The 19,504-nt window shown below is 45.2% G+C and overlaps 1 protein-coding gene across 24 annotated transcripts in view; it reads left to right on the top strand.

Moving 5' to 3' along the window:
• The window catches only part of LOC139276737 (plasma membrane calcium-transporting ATPase 2), a 430,975-nt gene that overhangs the window by 88,975 nt on the left and 322,496 nt on the right, over nucleotides 1-19,504 (top strand). Inside the window, exon 3 of one of the 24 annotated variants that reach the window (XM_070894748.1) lies at nucleotides 12,920-12,927. The exons of the other annotated variants lie outside the window; for them this stretch is intronic. Coding sequence (XP_070750849.1) covers nucleotides 12,920-12,927 — 8 coding nt within the window. The remainder of the gene's footprint in view (nucleotides 1-12,919; nucleotides 12,928-19,504) is intronic. 24 annotated transcript variants of the gene reach the window in all.

The raw sequence follows: 19,504 nt of genomic DNA, 5'->3' as shown, positions 1-19,504 counted from the left end.
CAAAAATGGGCAAAGCTTGCACAGCCCGTACCAGTTCCATTTCTCCAGGCGTTGAGAGGCCTAAACAGTGGTTGTTAAAGGGAAAGGTTTTTGGTGGGGTCTGGAAGATCAGCAGTGCTTCTCAGAGCCCCACAAAAATCTTCCAGCCCGCTGCTGACCTGTTTTCGCCCCTCCCTGCATTTGCGGCGCCGTTCCCCCCCCCCCCCCACCTCCCCCCGCCCCAACTGGCCGATTACCCCCCTCACGGACGAGCAAGCTGTAGCGGGATGCCGGTTTGGTACTTGCAAATCGCTAAGAAAATGTGAGAGGCCGGAGCCTGAAGGGTCTTCCAACTGCCGCGTTGGGTGGGAGCCGCGGGCGCACTGCCAATAATTGTGCCAATTCGGTGCCTGACCCAAAAGTCGTTCCCACTGAGTAGAAGTTGAGAAATGAAACCTTGTTATTTAGTCATCAGATAGGCCTGGGGGAGTGTGTGGTTACATGCCAGAAGGATTTAGAGACACTGGCTTGTTGCTGCAGTATGATAGAGTCGAGCAGTGTTTGAATGTATTACAAATGTTGTCCAGTGATAATGCACTTGGGATTTTAGTCAATCGTGCTTCAGTGACTAAAGCCAGTTTGCATTTTCTGTTAATCACTCACATTAAGTGAGTGGCTGAGAGATGAATCCCAATAGGGCCATTCTGCATCAAATATGCCACAAATGGTATTGGCATAATTAAATCAGTGTCAGTACTTTTCCATTTCTCTATCTTGCTTGGAGTGAACAAGCAGAATACAATTAAAATTAAAAATGATGTGACTAGAATTTTTAAAAACTGAGTGTTACCATCAGCTCATCTTATACATTGATTGAGTTTAACATTCTTTTGTCTATTGTTCTGTTGATTCCAGCACAAATCTGATGTGTACAACTTGCTCCCTTTTGTATGGTTGTCATCTGGGCAAAAACATTGGTCTGGAATTTCCTCGTAGTTGCTCTTGCTCCTATGCAGGTATCGTATTTATGGGCATAAATGGCGTTTGCCCCACACTTCTGACGATGTTAGGGTGGCAGAGCAGGAACAGTTCTGAGGAAATTCCAGGCCATTAAATCATGCAAGCCTCTGTGCTATATGCAGAAGATAATTTTAGCTACCCCTGATTGTGCGAGAATGGAGCAGGGCAGTAGTTAAAATCGAATGGCTCCATTTCCCGCTCTGTCCTCGCCAATCTCCGATTTTAATGGCAGTGGATGAGACTGTTGCTGGTCTCCGGTAGAAGCTTCTTCAATGAATGTCAATGAGGATCCCATGATATAAATGGGACCCGAATGGGATACATGGGACCCCAATGGAATTTGAACCTGCTACTGAACGGGGCACCCACCACGACCCTCTCACCAAGTGCACCTGTCCAACAACCAGCACACGGACCTTTCATCTGTTGAAGTGTGAATGTAGCCCATACTGAAGTCATAAAAGTCTTCTCTTTGTCAACCGTAAAGATTTTAACTGTAATGAGTTTAGACAGTCTCGACTTAATTCCTAATGGGCATGAGTCCATGCTGCAAGACTAGCCATGTTTCAGCACAAATTGGCGATCTCAATCAGAGAGGCCACAATGATGTTTGATATGGGAAATCAGAAATGTGACTGATGTAATAGATGATTTTTAGGTCAAAGTAAACAGGAAAAAAAAAAGAAAGATTTGCATTCATTTAGCATCTTTTCCGACCTCAGGACATTCCAAAATGTTTTACAGCCAATTAATAACTTTTGAAGTCTAGTAACTGTTGAAATGTAGGAAACACAGCAGCCAAATTACGTACCTCAAGGTCCCACAATCAGCCATGTGATCATGACCAGATAATCAGTTTTTAGGTGTTTGTTGAGGGATAAGTATTCAGGGTGATTACTTGCACTAGTATTTTGAGCGTCCTTCTGCGCCTGCGTGCCCTCACCGTTCCCTGAACTACGCCCCCGTTCTCCCGCGCAGGCAAAGACTCCTTGAACCCGACATCGGAAGTCGGGCATGTATCGTCAACTGTGCCGCCTGTGTCCAGCTATGGATTATCTTCCGGACTTTTGCCCAGAATATTGCCGTGATTATCTACACGAACATTTTTGCAGCCTTTTGTGGGAGAGAAAACATCGGAGGTGGGAGAGAGAGAGACTTGGGGGAGGGGGAGGGAAGGGAGACTAGGAGGGGGGGAGAGAGAGAGACTGGAGGGGAGGGAGAGAGACTGACAGAGGGGGCGGGGGGAGAGAGAGAGACGGGGGGGATGGGGGGGAGAGAGAGAGAGACCGGGGGGGTGAAGAGAGAAAGACTTGGTGGGGGAAGAGAAAGAGACTGGGGGGGTAAAAGAGAGAGACTGGGCAGGGGCGAAGAGAGAGAGACTGGGCGTGGGTTGGGGGAGAGAGAGAGACTGGGCGGCGGGGAGAGAATGAGACTGGGGGAGGCAGAGAGATGCGGCGGGGGGAGTAGAGAGAGAGAGACTGGGGAAAAGAGAGAGAGAGAGAGACTGGGGGGTTGAGAGAGGGAGAGAGAGGGGACGCGGGAGAGGGGATCGGAGGAGAGAGAGGGAACTCAGGGAAGACGGATCATGTTCTTCCAACCCCACCCCTGTTACACCCATATCCGATTTCTCAGAATGCTCGGTACGTGTGTCACTATTCACTTCATACCCAATAAACCTGTTAACAATCTGTGACCCACACACAATGCCCCATCTATGGTTCAGTGGGGAGCGGGTGGGGGTAAGGTCAGGAACTTGGGCTGAGATGGGGCAGGAACTTGGGCTAGGGGGGGGACATGGACTAGGTTTGGGGGGGGCATGAACTTGGTCTGGGGGAGAGCAGGAACCTGGGCTGGGATGGGGCAGGAACTTGTGCTTTGGGGGGGCATGAACTTGGTCTGGGGGGAGCAGGAACCTGGGTTGGGGGGTCATGAACTTGGGCGGGGGTGGGGGTGAGCTGCTGCGGGGCAGGAACTTGGGTTGGGATGGTGCAGGAACTTGGGCTGGAATGGGGGTGCTTTATCCTGTCTGGAGACGGCAGTCAGAATGGCTCGAATTACACTTTTGCAAAGTCACTGAGAACTTGGGCTGGGCGTTCTAATTACACATTCCAGAGAAACTGCTTGGTGTGTCTTATCCTCCAAGGGCACCAATCAGCAATCAGGTCATGTGATCATGGAGAGCCAATCAGAGCATTTTGTAGTGCAAATAAGCACATCCATGAATATTGCCCACGAAACCGGAAAGAACTGCTCTTCTTCAAATAGTGCCGTAGGATCTTTTATATCCACCTGAGATGGCGGATTGGATTTAACATTGCATCTGAAAGATGGCACCTCTGACAGTGCAGCACTCCCTCATTATTACACTGTGTCAGCCTAGATTTTATGCTCAAGCCCCTAGGGTGCAACTTGAACCCACAACCTACTGGCTCAGGCGAGACTGCCACCATTGACACCCAAGTTCATTATTGGGCCAGATTACTTAAAACTTTAGGCTGCATGTTGCTCTGGTAAAGCTGACCTGTGAGTGCTTGATGTTCATCTGAGGTGGCTGGTGGTGGTGGGGGGGGGGCGGCGCGAGAAGGTCTAACTTCGATTTTTCTTGAAGAAATGAAGTGCCTATTTTTTTGTTGAAGTTAATAAATCACGAACAAAGTACAGGGATTTTGTGGCTTTAAAATGTGTGGCTCCTGAGGAAGTGATTATCTTGGTAAAATCAAAGGTCTGCCAATCACAATGGACCTACAATAATGAGCATTAACATTTTTTCAAGTGGCTAGAAAGACACTTAATTAAAAAAGAGTGTTGAACAGTTCATTGCTCTCAATCTGGAGTTCAGCTGTAGCTCAAAATGGTTAAACACCAGGAGAGAAAATGTTGACGTGCAGGAGGTCAGTTTGGCTTTGGATGATGCTGTAAAACATGCAATATTGGCTCGGCCACCTGTTCAACACCTCTCCTGATTTCCGCTTCCATTGAAGCTGGCCATCTTTGAATTGTTCAGATCTCTTTTGGGATTGGGAGAATTTGAATGATGGCTAATGTTTATTGTATTACCCCGAGGGGGGTAATGGTCTGGTTTTGTGGCCATGGCGGGGAGCCTCACCTACCGAGAGTGGGGGTGGGAAATTCTGGCAATGCTTTGCGTGATTTTCTGGCCATTCATTTGTGATCATAAAATCACGTGCAGCGAGCCCCTACATTTCTGATCTGTGCTGCCAGCAGGTTAGGCTCCCTGCTTGGAGTCAGAAAATTGTTGCAGCTGCATACTTGCATCTAACAACTTTTGAAAGGATACCAGCATTCAGCTGTAGGTGTGGTGCAAAGGCGGGGGTGGAGAATGACACTGCAATGCACATTCACCTGTTCAGTGCTCCCACACTGTGAATGCCCTTTTTATAGTCCATATATTTTTTGATGGCAATATAAAATTAGAATCGACTCATAACTCTGTAGGAACACAGCAACAGGAGGAGGCCATTCAGCCCCTTGAGCCTGTTCCGTCATTCAATCAGATCATGGCTGATCTGTACCTTAACTCCCTCTACCCATCTTAGTTTCGTATCCTGTAATACCCCTGCCTAACAACAATCTATCCATCGCAATTTTTACAATTTCAATTGACCTAGGGGCCGAAATTGCCCCCCCTCTTTAAGGTTCACGCCGACCCCTTACCGCCCCGCGAGGGAGATTGCCCCGCGGAAACAGAGTCTCCGCCACTCGATGCCCCGTCAGCTTTTCCCAGCGGGAAGCTGCCAGTAGCTGGACAGCGTGTCTGCCCTTAAAGGGGAGGGCACACTGCTGCGGACACCATTTTATTTTAATTGTCGGCCGACCCCTGAGTCCGTCCGACAGTGGCGGCCGGGCCACCAATCGGCAGCCTGGCACCCCCTCTTCGGTGCCGGGACATGGGCCGGGCCAAAGCCCTCTATGGTGGCCCAGTGGGCGCCACAAAAGTAGCTGCGGAGCTAGCAGCGGCCCTCCCCTTTAACTGAAGGAGAGGGATGTTGCCGGGTGCTGGCGCGACGTGGCACGTCCGCGTCGCGTTGACGACACCGCCCGCCTTGTACCCCGCTCCCGACGAACTTCCGCCCCTCAGCCACCCCAACGATTTCCAAAAGTTAAAGAAGACAATTTCCCTTTATTCTCCGCCCCATGGATTCGGGTGGAGAATATCCATTTAATTCGAATTATCCGCCCTGTTTGGGGCGGAGGGCAATTTCTAGCTCCTAGCCTCCACAGCGTCCTGGAGGAAGAGTGTTCCAGATTTCCATTATTCTTTGTGTGAAGGTGCTTTCTGACATCACCTCTGAATGACCTTGTTCTAATTTGAATGTTATGCCCCCTCGGGGGTAGAAATGCAAAAGAATAATATTTAGCTTCTTAAGTCCCACTGATTTATTTCACTGTTAAATTGTCATTTGAAGTTATCACCTCTAATTGGAGTGGTATATTGAATTACCATATCCAGCGTTGATACACTGGCAATGCATCTTTATTGTGCACTGCAGCTTGTTTCATTTGTTTTGCCTTGTCGCAGTGTTATTCGAATACTAATGGTTTCCCATGGTGCAGCTTACAGGCATTTGAGGAATTGAAGCAATAATGATAAGCTGTTAATCTGGCCTGTACCTTTAAGGTCACTGCTCGGCTATTCCCTGTGGCAAATGAACCTGAGTCAATTACAGGTTAATTGTTGTTGAAAGTTTCTGTAGATTGGCTCACAACCCCAACCCTCTCCCAGATTATCTCGAAGTCAGTAAAAACTGCTGTAAACAACAAGGATCCTTTCTTTTTGATACAGAATCATGGAAATTTACGGCACAGAAGGAGGCAATTCGTACTATCATGTCCGTGCCAGCTGAAAAAGAGCTGCCTGGTCTAATCCCACTTTCTAGCTCTGTAGATTGCGGTACTTAAATGCATATCCAACTACTTTTTAAATGTGTTGAGGGTTTCTGTTTCTACCACCCATTTGGGCAATAAGTTCCAGCCTCAATAATTGTACATCCCTGTCTGGCGTAAAAATAAAACGGGGAAGGTGGCTCAACTGTGGCTGACAAGGGAAATTAGGGATAGTGTTAAATCCAAGGAAGAGGCATATAAATTGGCCAGAAAAAGCAGCAAACCTGAGGACTGGGAGAAATTTAGAATTCAGCAGAAGAGGACAAAAGTTTTAATTACAAGAGGGAAAATAGAGTATGAGAGTAAGCTTGCAGAGAACATAAAAACTGACTGCAAAAGCTTCTATAGATACGTAAAGAGAAAAAAAAGGTGAAGACAAATGTAGGTCCCTTGCAATCAGAATCAGGTGAATTTATAATGGGGAACAAAGAAATGGCAGACCAATTGAACAAATACTTTGGCTCTGTCTTCACTAAAGAAGACCCAAATAACCTTCCAGAAATACTAGGGGAACAAGGGTCTAGCGAGACAGAGGAACTGAAGAAAATAGAAAGATAGAACATAGGTGCAGGCGTAGGCCATTCAGCCCTTCGAGCCTGCACCACCATTCAATAAGATCATGGCTGATCATTCCCTTAGTACCCCTTTCCTGCTTTCTCTCCATACCCCTTGATCCTTTTAGCCGTAAGGGCCATATCTAACTCCCTCTTGAATATATCCAATGAACTGGCATCAACAACTCTCTGCGGCAGGGAATTCCACAGGTTAACAACTCTCTGTGAAGAAGTTCCTCCTCATCTCAGTCCTAAGTGGCCTACCCCTTATCCTAAGATTGTGTCCCCTGGTTCTGGACTTCCCCAACATCGGGAACATTCTTCCCGCATCTAATCTGTCCAGCCAGAATCTTATATGTTTCTATGAGATCCCCTCTCATCCTTCTAAACTCCAGTGTATAAAGGCCCAGTTGATCCAGTGTCTCCTCATATGTCAGTCCAACCATCCTTGGAATCAGTCTGGTGAACCTTCGCTGCACTCCCTCAATGGCAAGAACGTCCTTCCTCAGATTAGGAGATCAAAACTGAACACAATATTCCAGGTGAGGCCTCACCAAGGCCCTGTACAACTGCAGTAAGACCTCCCTGCTCCTATACTCAAATCCCCTAGCTATGAAGACCAACATGCCATTTGCCTTCTTCACCGCCTGCTGTACCTGCATGCCAACCTTCAATGATTGATGAACCATGACACCGAGGTCTTGTTGCACCTCCTCTTTTCCGAATCTGTCGCCATTCAGATAATCTGCCTTCGTGTTTTTGCCCCCAAAGTGGATAACCCCACATTTACCCACATTATACTGCATCTGCCATGCCTTTGCCCACTCACCTAACCTGCCCAAATCACACTGCAGCCTCTTAGCGTCCTCCTCACAGCTCACACCACCACCCAGTTTAGTGTCATCTGCAAACTTGGAGATGTTACACTCAATTCTTTCATCCAAATCGTTAATGTATATTGTAAAGAGCTGGGATCCCAGCACTGAGCCCTGCGCACTCCACTAGTCACTGCCTCCCTTTACGAAAAGGACCCTTTTATCCCGACACTCTGCTTCCTGTCTGGCAACCAATTCTCTATCCACGCCAGTAGATTACGCCCAATACCATGTGCTTTGATTTTGCACACCAATCTCTTGTGTGGGACCATGTCAAAGGCCTTTTGAAAGTCCAAATACACCACATCCACTGGTTCTCCCTTGTCCACTCTGCTAGTTACATTCTCAAAAAATTCCAGAGAATTTGTCAAGCATGGTTTCCCTTTCTGACTTGCTGACTTGGACTGATCCTGTCACTGTTTTCCAAATGCGTTGCTATTTCATCCTTAATAATAGATTCCAACATTTTCCCCACTACTGATGTCAGGCTAACCGGTCTATAATTACTCGTTTTCTCTCTCCCTCCCTTTTTAAAAGGTGGTGTTACATTAGCTACCCTCCAGTCCATCGGAACTGATTCAGAGTCGATAGTCTGTTGGAAAATGATCAACAATGCATCCGCTATTTCTAGGGCCACTTCCTTAAGTACTCTCGGATGCAGACCATCAGGCCCCGGGGATTTATCGGCCTTCAATCCCATCAATTTCCCCAAAACAATTTCCTGCCTAATAAGGATATCCTTCAGTTCCTCCTTCTCACTAGACCCTCGGTCTCCTAGTATTTCCAGAAGGTTATTTGTGTCTTGCTTCGTGAAGACAGAACCAAAGTATTTGTTCAATTGGTCTGCCATTTCTTTGTTCCTCATTATAATTTCACCTGAGTCCGACTGCAAGGGACCTACGTTTATCTTCACTAATCTTTTTCTCTTCACATATCGAAAGAAGCTTTTGCAGTCAGTTTTTGTGTTCCCGGCAAGCTTCCTCTTGTACTCTATTTTCCCCCTCCTAATTAAACCCTTTGTCCTCCTCTGCTGAATTCTAAATTTCTCCCAGTCCTCGTGTTTTCTGCTTTTTCTGGCCAATTTATATGCCTCATCCTTGGATCTAACACTATCCTTAATTTCCATTGTTAGCCACGGTTGAGCCACGTTCCCTGTTTTATTTTTACTCCAGACAGGGATGTACAATTGTTGAAGTTCATCCATGTGATCTATAAATGTTTGCCATTGCCTATCCACCGTCAACCCTTTAAGTATCCTTTGCCAGTCTATTCTAGCTAATTCACGCCTCATAGCATCGAAATTAGCTTTCCTTTCGTTCAGCACCCTCGTCTCTGAATTAACTGTGTCACTCTCCATCTTAATAAAGAATTCCACCATATTATGGTCACTCTTCCCCAAGGGGCCTCGCACAAGATTGCTAATTAGTCCCTTCTTATTACACATCACCCAGTCTAGGTTGGCCAGCTCTCTAGTCGGTTCCTCCACATATTGGTCAAGAAAACCATTACTTCAGGAAATACTCCTCTACTGCATTGCTACCAGTTTGGTTAACCCAATCTGTATGTAAATTAAAGTCGCCCATGATAATTGCTGTACCTTTATTGCGCACATTTCTTATTTCTTGTTTTATGCTTTCCCCAACCTCTGTTTGGTGGCCTGTACACAACTCCCACCAGCATTTTCTGCCCTTTGGAATTCCATAGCTCCACCCATACCGATTCCACATCAACCAAGCCAATGTCCTTCCTTACTATTGCATTAATTTCTTCTTTAACCAGCAACACCACCCCGCCTCCTTTTCCTCTCTGCCTATCCTTCCTAAATGTTGAATACCCCTGGATGTTGAGTTCCCAGCCTTGGTCACCCTGGAGCCATGTCTCCGTGATGCCAATTACATCATATCCATTAACTGCTATCTGCGCAGTTAATTCGTCCACCTTATTCAGAATACTCCTCGCATTGAGGCACAGAGCCTTCAGGCTTGTCTTTTTAACACAGTTTGCTCCTTTAGACTTTTGCTGTAATGTGGCCCTTTTTGTTTTTTGCCATGAGTTTCTCTGCCCTCCACTTTTACTATTCTCCTTTCTATCTTTTGCCTCTATCTCCCTTTTATTTCCCTCTGTCTCCCTGCATAGGTTCCCATTCCCCTGCCATATTAGTTTAACTCCTCCCCAACAGCACTAGCAAACACTCCCCCTGGGACATTGGTTCCGGTTCTGCCCAGGTGCAGACCATCTGGTTTGTACTGGTCCCACCTCCCCCAGAACTAGTTCCAATGCCCCAGGAATTTGAATCCCTCCCTTCTGCACCACTCCTCAAGCCACGTATTCATCTGAGCTATCCTGCGATTCCTACTCTGACTAGCATGTGGCATTGGTAGCAATCCTGAGATTACTACTTTTGAGGTCCTACTTTTTAATTTAGCTCCTCGTTCCCGAAGGAAATCCTTATTAGACAGGAAATTGTGTTGGGGAAATTGATGGGATTGAAGGCCGATAATTCCCCAGGGCCTGATAGTCTGCATTCCAGAGTACTTAAGGAAGTGGCCCTAGAAATAGTGGATGCATTGGTGGTCATTTTGCAACATTCTATGGACTCGGGATCAGTACATATGGATTGGAGGGTAGCTAATGTAACCCCATTTTTAAAAAAAGGAGGGAGAGAGAAAACCGGGAATTATAGACTGGTCAGCCTGACATCGGTGATGGGGAAAATGTTGGAATCAATTATTCAAGATGTAATAGCAGTGCATTTGGAAAGCAGTGACAGGATTGGTCCAAGTCAGCATGGATTTATTAAAGGGAAATCATGCTTGACAAATCTTCTAGAATTTTTTGAGGATGTAAATAGTAGAGTGGACAAGGGAGAACCAGTGGATGTGGTGTATTTGGACTTTCAAAAGGCTTTTGACAAGGTTCCACACAAGAGATTAGTGTGCAAAATTTAAGCACATGGTATTGGGGCTATTGGATTGACGTAGATTGAAAACTGGTTGGCAGACAGGATGCAAAGAGTAGGAATAAACATTCCTTTTCAGAATGGCAGGCAGTGACTAGTGGGGTACCGCAAAGTTCAGTGCTGGGACCCCAGCTATTTACCATATACAGTAATGATTTAGACGAAGGAATTGAATGTAATATCTCCAAGTTTACAGATGACACTAAGCTGGGTGGCAGTGTGAGCTGTGAGGAGGATGCTAAAAGGCTGCAGGGTGACTTGGACAAGTTAGGTGAGTGGGCAAATGCATGGCAGATGCAGTATAACATAGATAAATGTGAGGTTATCCACTTTGGTGGTAAAAGCAGGAAGGCAGAATATTATCTGAATGGTGACAGATTAGGAAAAGGTAGGGTGCAACGAGACCTGGGTGTCATGGTACATCAGTCATTGAAAGTTGGCATGCAGATACAGCAGGCGGTGAAGAAGGCAAATGGCATGTTGACCTTGATAGCAAGAAGGTTTGAGTATAGGAGCAGGTTGTACTGCAGTTGTACAAGGCCTTGGTGAGGCCACACCTGGAATATTGTGTGCAGTTTTGGTCTCCTAATCTGAGGAAGGACATTCTTGCTATTGAGGGAGCGCAGCAAAGGTTCACCAGACTGATTCCCAGGATGGTAGGACTGACATATGAAGTAAGACTGGATTGACTCGGCTTATATTCACTGGAATTTCAAAGAATGAGAGGGGATCTCATAGAAACATATAAAATTCTGACGGGATTGGACAGGTTAGATGCAGGAAGAATGTTCCTGATGTTGGGGAAGACCAGAACCAGGGGTCACAGTCTAAGGATCAGGGGAAGCCATTTAGGACCGAGATGAGGAGAAACTTCTTCACTCAGAATTGTGAACCTGTGGAATTCTCTACCACAGAGAGTTGTTGAGGTCAGTTCGTTAGATATATTCAAAAGGGAGTTAGATGTGGCCCTGACAGCTAAAGGGATCAAGGGGTATGGAGAGAAAGCAGGAATGGGGTACTGAAGTTGCATGATCAGCCATGATCATATTGAATGGTGGTGCAGGCTCGAAGGGCCAAATGGCCTACTCCTGCACTTATTTTCTTTATTTCTCCCACCACCCTCTGGGTGAAAAAAGTTCTCCTCAAAATTCTCCCTACTCCTTCTACCAGTTACTTTAAATCTATGCCCCCTGGTTATTGGTTTCTCTGCTGAGGGAAATAGGTCCTTCCTATCCATTCTATCAAGGCCTCTCATAATTTTATACACCTCAATTAAATCTCCCCTCAGCCTCCTCTGTTCCAAAGAAAACAACCCCAGCCTATCCAACCTTTCCTCATAGCTAAAATGTTCCAGTCATGCGAACCTCCTCATAAATCTTCTCTCTAGTGTAATCATATCTTTCCTCTAATGTGGTGACCAGAACTGATCGCAGTACTCTAGCTGTTGCTTAACTAGTGTTTTATACAGTTCAAGCATAACCTTTTAGTGTTTAATACAAAATGTGATAGTTGGAATGTGACATTTGCAGTCGTAACAAATACTCTAATTTTCTATGTGACAGAGAAGCAAAGTTTGGTTTATCAGGGAAATGTACATGGGTGGAAAAATTCATGACCCCATTTTTGCCTCTTTAAATTTTAAAGTGCAGGTGACAGGCCATGGACAAAGCCCTTGTAAATGGAAGGCGGAGGCCTAATTAACATACCAAAGTCGCGGCCTGATTTCATCATCGGTGCCGCGACTTAAAAGTAAATGAGGGGGAGGCCCGATATGTGGGATTTCCAGTAGCTGATCCAAGGCGGGTGCTGCTGGCTCCCCAAGGTAAGTGATGTTGTTTTTCAGCTCTCCTTGAGGAGCAGGGGTGCTCCTCCAGGGCCCTCAAGGAAGCCTTCAGCCTCCCCGGCTACAACCTCAGACCGTAAGTGTTCTCTCCCATTCGCCGGCCAGGCTGTCCGTATGGCCGGGTGCAAGGCGGAAGGTGGCCCTACAATATGTTAATGAGGTCCTGCATCATTAGTCGAGGGAGGAATGTTGAGAAGTAGTGCCATGGGATTTCTTGCGTCCTCAGTTTAATGCCCCATCCAGAGCTCGGTACTGCACTGAAGTGTTAACCTAGATTATATGCTCAAATCGATAGTGAGGTCTAAACCCACAACCTCTTCAATCAGAGGTGAAGTGCAACCAACTGAGCCAAACTTGCTTGTACGACAAGATGGCACCAATCAAAGGAAGGGCTCACTTGGAGTAGGCCACCTTGGATAACATTGCCGATAAAAGCATTGTGGGGTAATAGAAGCTGAATGTACTATCTTGCCCCAAGCTGTAACGTAGCAGCATACAGCTCTTATGTCTTGCTCTAATTATTCATTTTTACATAGAATTTACAGCTTAGAAACAGGCCATTCAGCCCAATTGATCTGTGCTCGTGTTACACTCTACACAAGCCTCCTACCACCCTACTCCATCAAACCTTATCTGCATATCCTTCTCTTCCTTTGTCCCTCATGTGTTTATCTAGCTTCCCCTTAAAGGCATCTATGCTATTCGTCTCAACTACTCCATGAGCATCCGTGTAGTGCTGCACAACTCACCCCGTTAGCGCCACTGGAACCGCATCTCAAGGAAGTGGAGCGCGTGAGATTGCGGTGCGTTTCCTTTGAGGGGCGGCAAGCCCAATTCAGTGGCCATGGCGGGACTTCTGCACCGGACACAGGAAGTCCCGCCCCAAGCGAGTCACCGCTCCCAATCGGGGCGCAGGGCAAGTTTGCCCTCAATGTTTTCTGATGATGTTCAATGGCTCTGTATGACTGAGAAAGTTAGGGTAGATCCTTGGAACCTGATTGAAAACACAGTTTTTCTTTGTGAGTGAACTGATCAACTAAGATTGGAATTTTGTGGGCTTGAATGAGTTACAGACAGTTCTTATCAGAAATTCCTTTACCTCTGACATCCATAGAAAATGTTATCTGCATTGTGGAGAGAATTCTGAATATTATAATCAATGTAACTTTTAGTTCCATTAGTTTTTATTAGGTTTTACTTCACAGATCAGTTGGTAAACATCAGTAAGACCATTCCAGAGACTACCTGTAAGCAAAACAATGTCAATCTCAATATATGTAAGTCCAGAAGATGATCTAAAATCTCTGCTCTGAGAAGCAAGACTCAACCAATATATTCAACAGACTTGGTGTAAAACAGAGGACCTTCTCCAACTAATGAAACATTAATAATTAATTCTACCATTCCCCTTTTTATATGGCCAGCAATTTATAAGTGGCTTGTTACCTGCTTGAAAAGTGTTGAAGCATCATTATTGTCAGTGCTCCATAATTACATTTTTTTGCTTCCATTAATGGAGTCCCATTCTTAGGAATGACATGTTTCTAAAATATTTTTCACACAATTCTGTAAGCTTAGAGTGAAAATAAGCATTTCTTCAGTTTTTCTCTATCGGATTTAGCTAATACATTATCATATCTCTCCCCATTTTGGATTTCACAAGCAACTACTAAATGAGGCCTTTGTATTTCTCACAGTGGGGATGAAGCATGTATTAACTTATGAAGCACTGTAAAGAACACCACGCATAATGCAACATAATTAATTTATCTCCTCTCGCAGTTGGACATTTAACCTTTTGGGCAAATTTTGCCATTGGACTAATTCTTTACTGAATATTAAATTAAATGTCTTTCTTAATTAGCATTTACTTACAGTATTTCAAGTCCTATGCAATTGAAAAGTTTTTAACACGTCTACATAACTTGATAGAATTCTAAAGAGACTGCAACAAAATGTGCCATAAAACCACGCAAGGCTTCCTCTGGGTTTACCCATCAATGCAATATGTATTCTAGTTGCACTAGAAACATCTTGATTTAGGTTAGAGGTTTTTAGGTAATAGGGTTGAATTTAACTGATGGCAGGGAAAGGGTGGGCAGCAGGTGGAGTGCCTGCCCATTCTTGCCCCCGAGAGATCCTCGTTTCTGTGATGTCCACTCTCCATTACAGCTTCAATTCCACCGGCGAGCTGCAGGCACCAAACAGATGTTGCGCTGCAGCAGGAATGCTCCTCCTGGCCCCAGGGAAAAATAATTAGACGTTTCTCAGGCTGTTTTGTGAGCACCCTCCAGCTGTCCCTTTTAAGGACCATTGGTTCGGCCGCTCACCACCTGGTGCTAATGGGTGGAGCTTGCACACCACACGCTCTGCCCATTTGTATTTTGGAATTGCACGCGGGGTCCTATGTACATCATAGAATCTCAGTTCGTGTACTTTAATGAGGCTTTCGTCTGCTTCAGGCAGGAGCTTGATCACCTTGTGAAGGACCCAGCTAGAATGATGGCAGACAGGACAGAAGCAGGAACTGGGCGGTAAGCACAGCACTCTGACTTCAGGGCCATTACCTCCCTGTTCAAGCTGACGGATTGAGTTAAAATCAGCCCTGGTGTGTTTTGCCATTCCAAACATCTCCGTCTGCCACTGTCAAATGGCAATGCCAATCACTTGTACTAAAATAAATGTATATTGACGTTCTTCCTAATAAGAATATTGACTGAAAGTAAAAGGAGAAGAAATGCAGTAAATAATCTTATGTTAGTGTTCACAGTCGCATTCAAATTCAGCAACGATTTATTTAACGTGGTGCTTGGAATGCTTCCTTCGTAACTTGATCTGTTGCAAAAATACACATCAAATTCGCAAAGCTTGAGTATGTGCTTTTAAACTTAATGTCCCATTCAGCCATCCAACACACCCTGGGAAACACTGGTGTTTTTTTTGTTTTAGGAAACTCTCAAATGTCTTTTTATAAACGTCCTGTAAAATGAACTCCTGCATTCCAGAGTGCCTGCTCTATATGCTCAATGTGGATAATATCGAACCAATTGTCTTTCGTGACTGGCAAGTTCCCATAACTGCTTTGGTGAATCTTGGAAGCTGCTGAAGTCATGCAGTGATCAAGATATTTGCTTGCAACCCCTGTGGTTATTGATTTAGATCCCAGCAGTGTCTGACACATGACTTTACCAACCACCTTGCCGCCTATTTTGTAGATACACAAGATGATTTTATTTTTACTGCCAAATACACTTTTCATTTTGGTTTTCTGGGAGCTGAAAAGAAAGCACAATTACCCCCAAAATATACAGTGCAACTTCGAATGTTACTAACTAGCGCACTTACAGAATTAGGTTTACACAAATGGGCTTCCGAACAGGAAACAGGCACTTTCTCTGCAAGATTTCTGCCGGGCTTCCCGAGGCCCACTTAAAGATGGAATACACATATTGGCCCTGAATTCGTGGCCCCTACGGGCGCGTACAATGTGCGCGCATGCCGTAGGGGCCTGACAAGTTTCGGGCTCAGGCATGCAAAGCGCACGCGCCTTAACCCAGTAATTTTGACCGATCAAGAATCCTCTGGCCAGATTGCAAGCATGCGGAAGTAAAGGGCCTCCGCGGGCAGAGAGGTGGGCTATTTGTCCAACTTCTGCCCAGCGAATCCCTTGGAAATTCTTACGACTGATTAAAGCAGGTGTAAGGCATAAGACTTTTAAAGGACAGAAAATACTTTTTTTTCAATAATTTAAACATTTAAAATCCTATTATTTTAAAACATTTAGAATCCTAAATAAGGTAAGTTTATTTTTAAACCCTTTAAAATATGTAAATTTATTTTTCAAAAAATTACATTTTTGTTTAAAATAATTAATTAAATTCCATTTTGATGAATTTTAAATATGTGATGTTTTTAAAAAAAAAAAATACATTGTGGTTGTGTGCTTTGGGGCGTATTCCCATACATAGTTACGGTGATTCCGTACAAATGGAACTCACCACAAGTATGAATGGGAATACCCCTACTTGGATTGGTTGGGCCGGCACACATGATCGCAGGGATGCCTGCGAGGCGCCTACATTCCTAGGATATGTGGGCCCCTCTACGCAGGCCTTCACTTTGAGGCCCAGGACCACAAGTCTCCGAAGTTCCCGGAACACCAGGTAGATTCATCGAAATTTTTCATGTCGGTGGCATCCGTCATGAAAGCCTCCGACCACAATTTCTGGGCCATTAAAGCACGGTTGCATTCCCCGAAGCCAGATTTCGTATTGCTGCGGAGAGGAATCTGCGAAATGAATCGTAAGGCTGCCAATGTTCCCCCTAATCTTTTTTGGGGTGTGCAGCCCCTTTAAAGGGCTGTGCGGCCCATTCACGGTTTTTAACATTGGAAAAAGTGGTCCCGGATTGTGCGGTGGCCGCGTAGCTTCGTGGGGATGTTAAAGGCTGCCCCCAGGCTTCCTGATGCCTCCCTGGAGGTCCTTGTAAAGGTGGTCAGAGCAACAAGGGAGCTACTGTTCCCCAACATCCTCGGGAGCATCCCCAGGTGCACTATTTGGCAGGCCTGGACAGAGATGGCTGACTGGGTCAGTGCTGTAAGCATCATCCCCAGGACTTCAGTGCAGGAAGAGGTTCAGTGATCTCACCAATGCAGCAAGGGTGAGTACCCTCTTCATCTCTCCATCTCTCGCAACAACACCTGACAACACTCCTTTCCTTCCCCTCCACCTCATCAGTGGACATACAATTACAAGGGCATACTGCAACACCCCTCTCATTCCAAACACATTCACCTTTTCCTTTCTTCTCTTCGCCACACACAAACAGTATTCTTGTCTCACATCCTACAACTTGCTCAATCACCAGTGCCTCACAGTGCTTCTTCCTCACATCATATTCCACATACTTGGCTGTACATTCATCATATCGCCATCCTCATTCCATCTTGCTTCTCCAGTGCTCAGCCCACACACACTATATGCACGGAGCCCTTATTATTTGTATATTACTTCATTCAGCCTGGGTCTCCAGTTGCGGCCCTTGATCCTGATTTCTGAATCAAAGATAGATTGCCCCATACAGTGAGATTAGTTATTGTGATTTCCCAATACAGGCATTCGGTAAATGGTATATGGAAGTGGCTTTATCTGTGTGGAAATCTCAATCTGTTTTGGGAACTTGGCACTCAAGTGTTTCACATCCTCCCAAGTATTAGCACTGATGGTCTAAATGTGATTGAATGGCCTGTTCAATTTAGTAAGCACACAGAACACACATCACACTGGCAGAGTAGTCCAATGACTTGTAAGAATTGATTCCTGTGAAACATCCTCCTTGCTGTAATTACCAAATCATTGGCATTACCAGAAATCTGTAATATATTATACAATTGTGTTGCTGTTTCGGAAATACTTGAACGACTGCATATAGGGACCCCACTATTCTCAGGCAGAATGGAGATGATTGGGTGATTTCCCCCATCAGTCATGCACTGCTGTAAGTGACTGGGATTGATTTTATGCACTTCATTTGCTTTATCCACCACTCACTGCATTTTGCTGGAGAAATGTGGATGTGATGTTAAACCGAGGCCCCGTCTGCTCTCTCAAATGGATGTAAAAGGTCCCAAGGCATTATTTCGAAGAAGGGCAGGGGAGTTATCCCTGGTGTCCTGGCCAATATTTATCCCTCAATCAACATAACAAAAACAGTTTATCTGGTCATTATGACATTGCTGTGTGTGGGAGCTTGCTGTGTGCAAATTGGCTGCTGCGTTTCCTACATTACAACAGTGACTACACTCCAAAAGTACTCCATTGGCTGTAAAGCGCTTTCAGACATCTGGTGGTCATAAAAGGCGCAATATAAATGCAAATCTTTCTTTCTTATATCAAGAGAAGATGCTGCAGTTTTCGTCATGAGTTCCGTTTGTTGTAGTTTGGAGACTCTTTTTAAATAGTCTGTGCAAATAAATATTGTTTGCTTTGTTTGCACTCTGGTTGCACTTCAGTCCCATGCTCCAGATCTTTGGGCATCTTGTGCAGAGGGGAACGGGCAGGTTGGAGGGCTTCCTCATAGGACTGCTCCTGGGCATGGCCAAGGTGGCCATTAACTGGTCCAGGTAGTGGGCAGTTGAGGGGGTCGTTCAGCCTGACTGCCTGCCTCTCTTCCACAGTTACATTTGAGCCAGGGTGTCCCTGGAGATGGAGCACGTGGTGTCCGGTACACTCGCAACCTTCCGTGAGAGGTGGGGGCCGGAGGGCATCATTTGTTTGTTTTAGTGCCCCCTTTAATAAGGGGGCACCTGATTTATAGGTTCAACTAAAATAGTTGTTTGCTTTGTTTTCTGTAAAATACACCCTTTGTTGTAAGTCCTGCTGTAAGTTCCGCCTGCCGCCAACTCATTGACTGACACACTGGACACTCTGTACAAAGAATGCTCCTGTGCGCGCTACCAAAAATTAAGATAAAAGACGAGACGATAAGGGTTGCCACTTTGAACTGACGTAGTTATGCTTAACTACAATAAAAGCAAAATACTGCGGATGCTGGACAATACTTAACTCCCAGGTTACAGGTTTTTTTAACTGTTGTTTCAGCAGTTTCATGTTGTATATTCTAAAAGTAAAAGTATGAATTTATGCTGAGAACAAAGAATTATTACATCGCTTTTCACTTTCTGTATCTGTGGGGAGACAATTTTTAATGTGCTAGCTGAAGCAGAAGGATTAGATTTTTCACAGTATAAAAGTGCTGCCTGTAGGGGAACCAGCAGTAGGAGTACAATTATCACCTTGCTACTGGTTTCCAGTGCGCTTGCGAACCATCTGAAATCAAAACAGCAGAGATTGCCCTTAATACCACATACCATTAAAATACATGCTGAAAAAATAAGATTCATTAAAATGCATGGCAAGAATGGAGATTAATTAAAATATGTGCTCAAATACATATTTGATAGAAACTTCTGTAAAGAATTTTGGATGGGGATGTTCCACTCGTGCTCATATTGTAGTTTAAAATTGACATGAGGGGGCCAGAGGAGAGGGGTTTAAGGAGAGTGAAGAAAAAAATCCGGGGTTATCTTTGCTCTCCCGGATGACTGTTGACGGTTGGCAACTCCCAACTGTCTAGTCTTCTGCTTGACACAATACTTCTGCTGCTGCCAATCTGCTCAACCACTCACTCAGCTCCATATTTGATGCCCTTGTCCCAATTAATACTTTAACACTCTACCATCCTGATCATTCCCCATGGTATGGTGTCCCATCTTTGCTTCCACAGTCCAAGGGGTGCAGACTTGAGCGTATATGACTGGTTTAGCCATCCATCACCAGATCTGGCTGGATCACATCAAGTGCTTTCAGAT

Source organism: Pristiophorus japonicus, chromosome 12 (genome assembly GCF_044704955.1).
Source record: "Pristiophorus japonicus isolate sPriJap1 chromosome 12, sPriJap1.hap1, whole genome shotgun sequence".
Classification (NCBI taxonomy): Eukaryota; Metazoa; Chordata; class Chondrichthyes; family Pristiophoridae; genus Pristiophorus; species Pristiophorus japonicus.
This window is presented reverse-complemented; position numbering and strand designations above follow the sequence as displayed.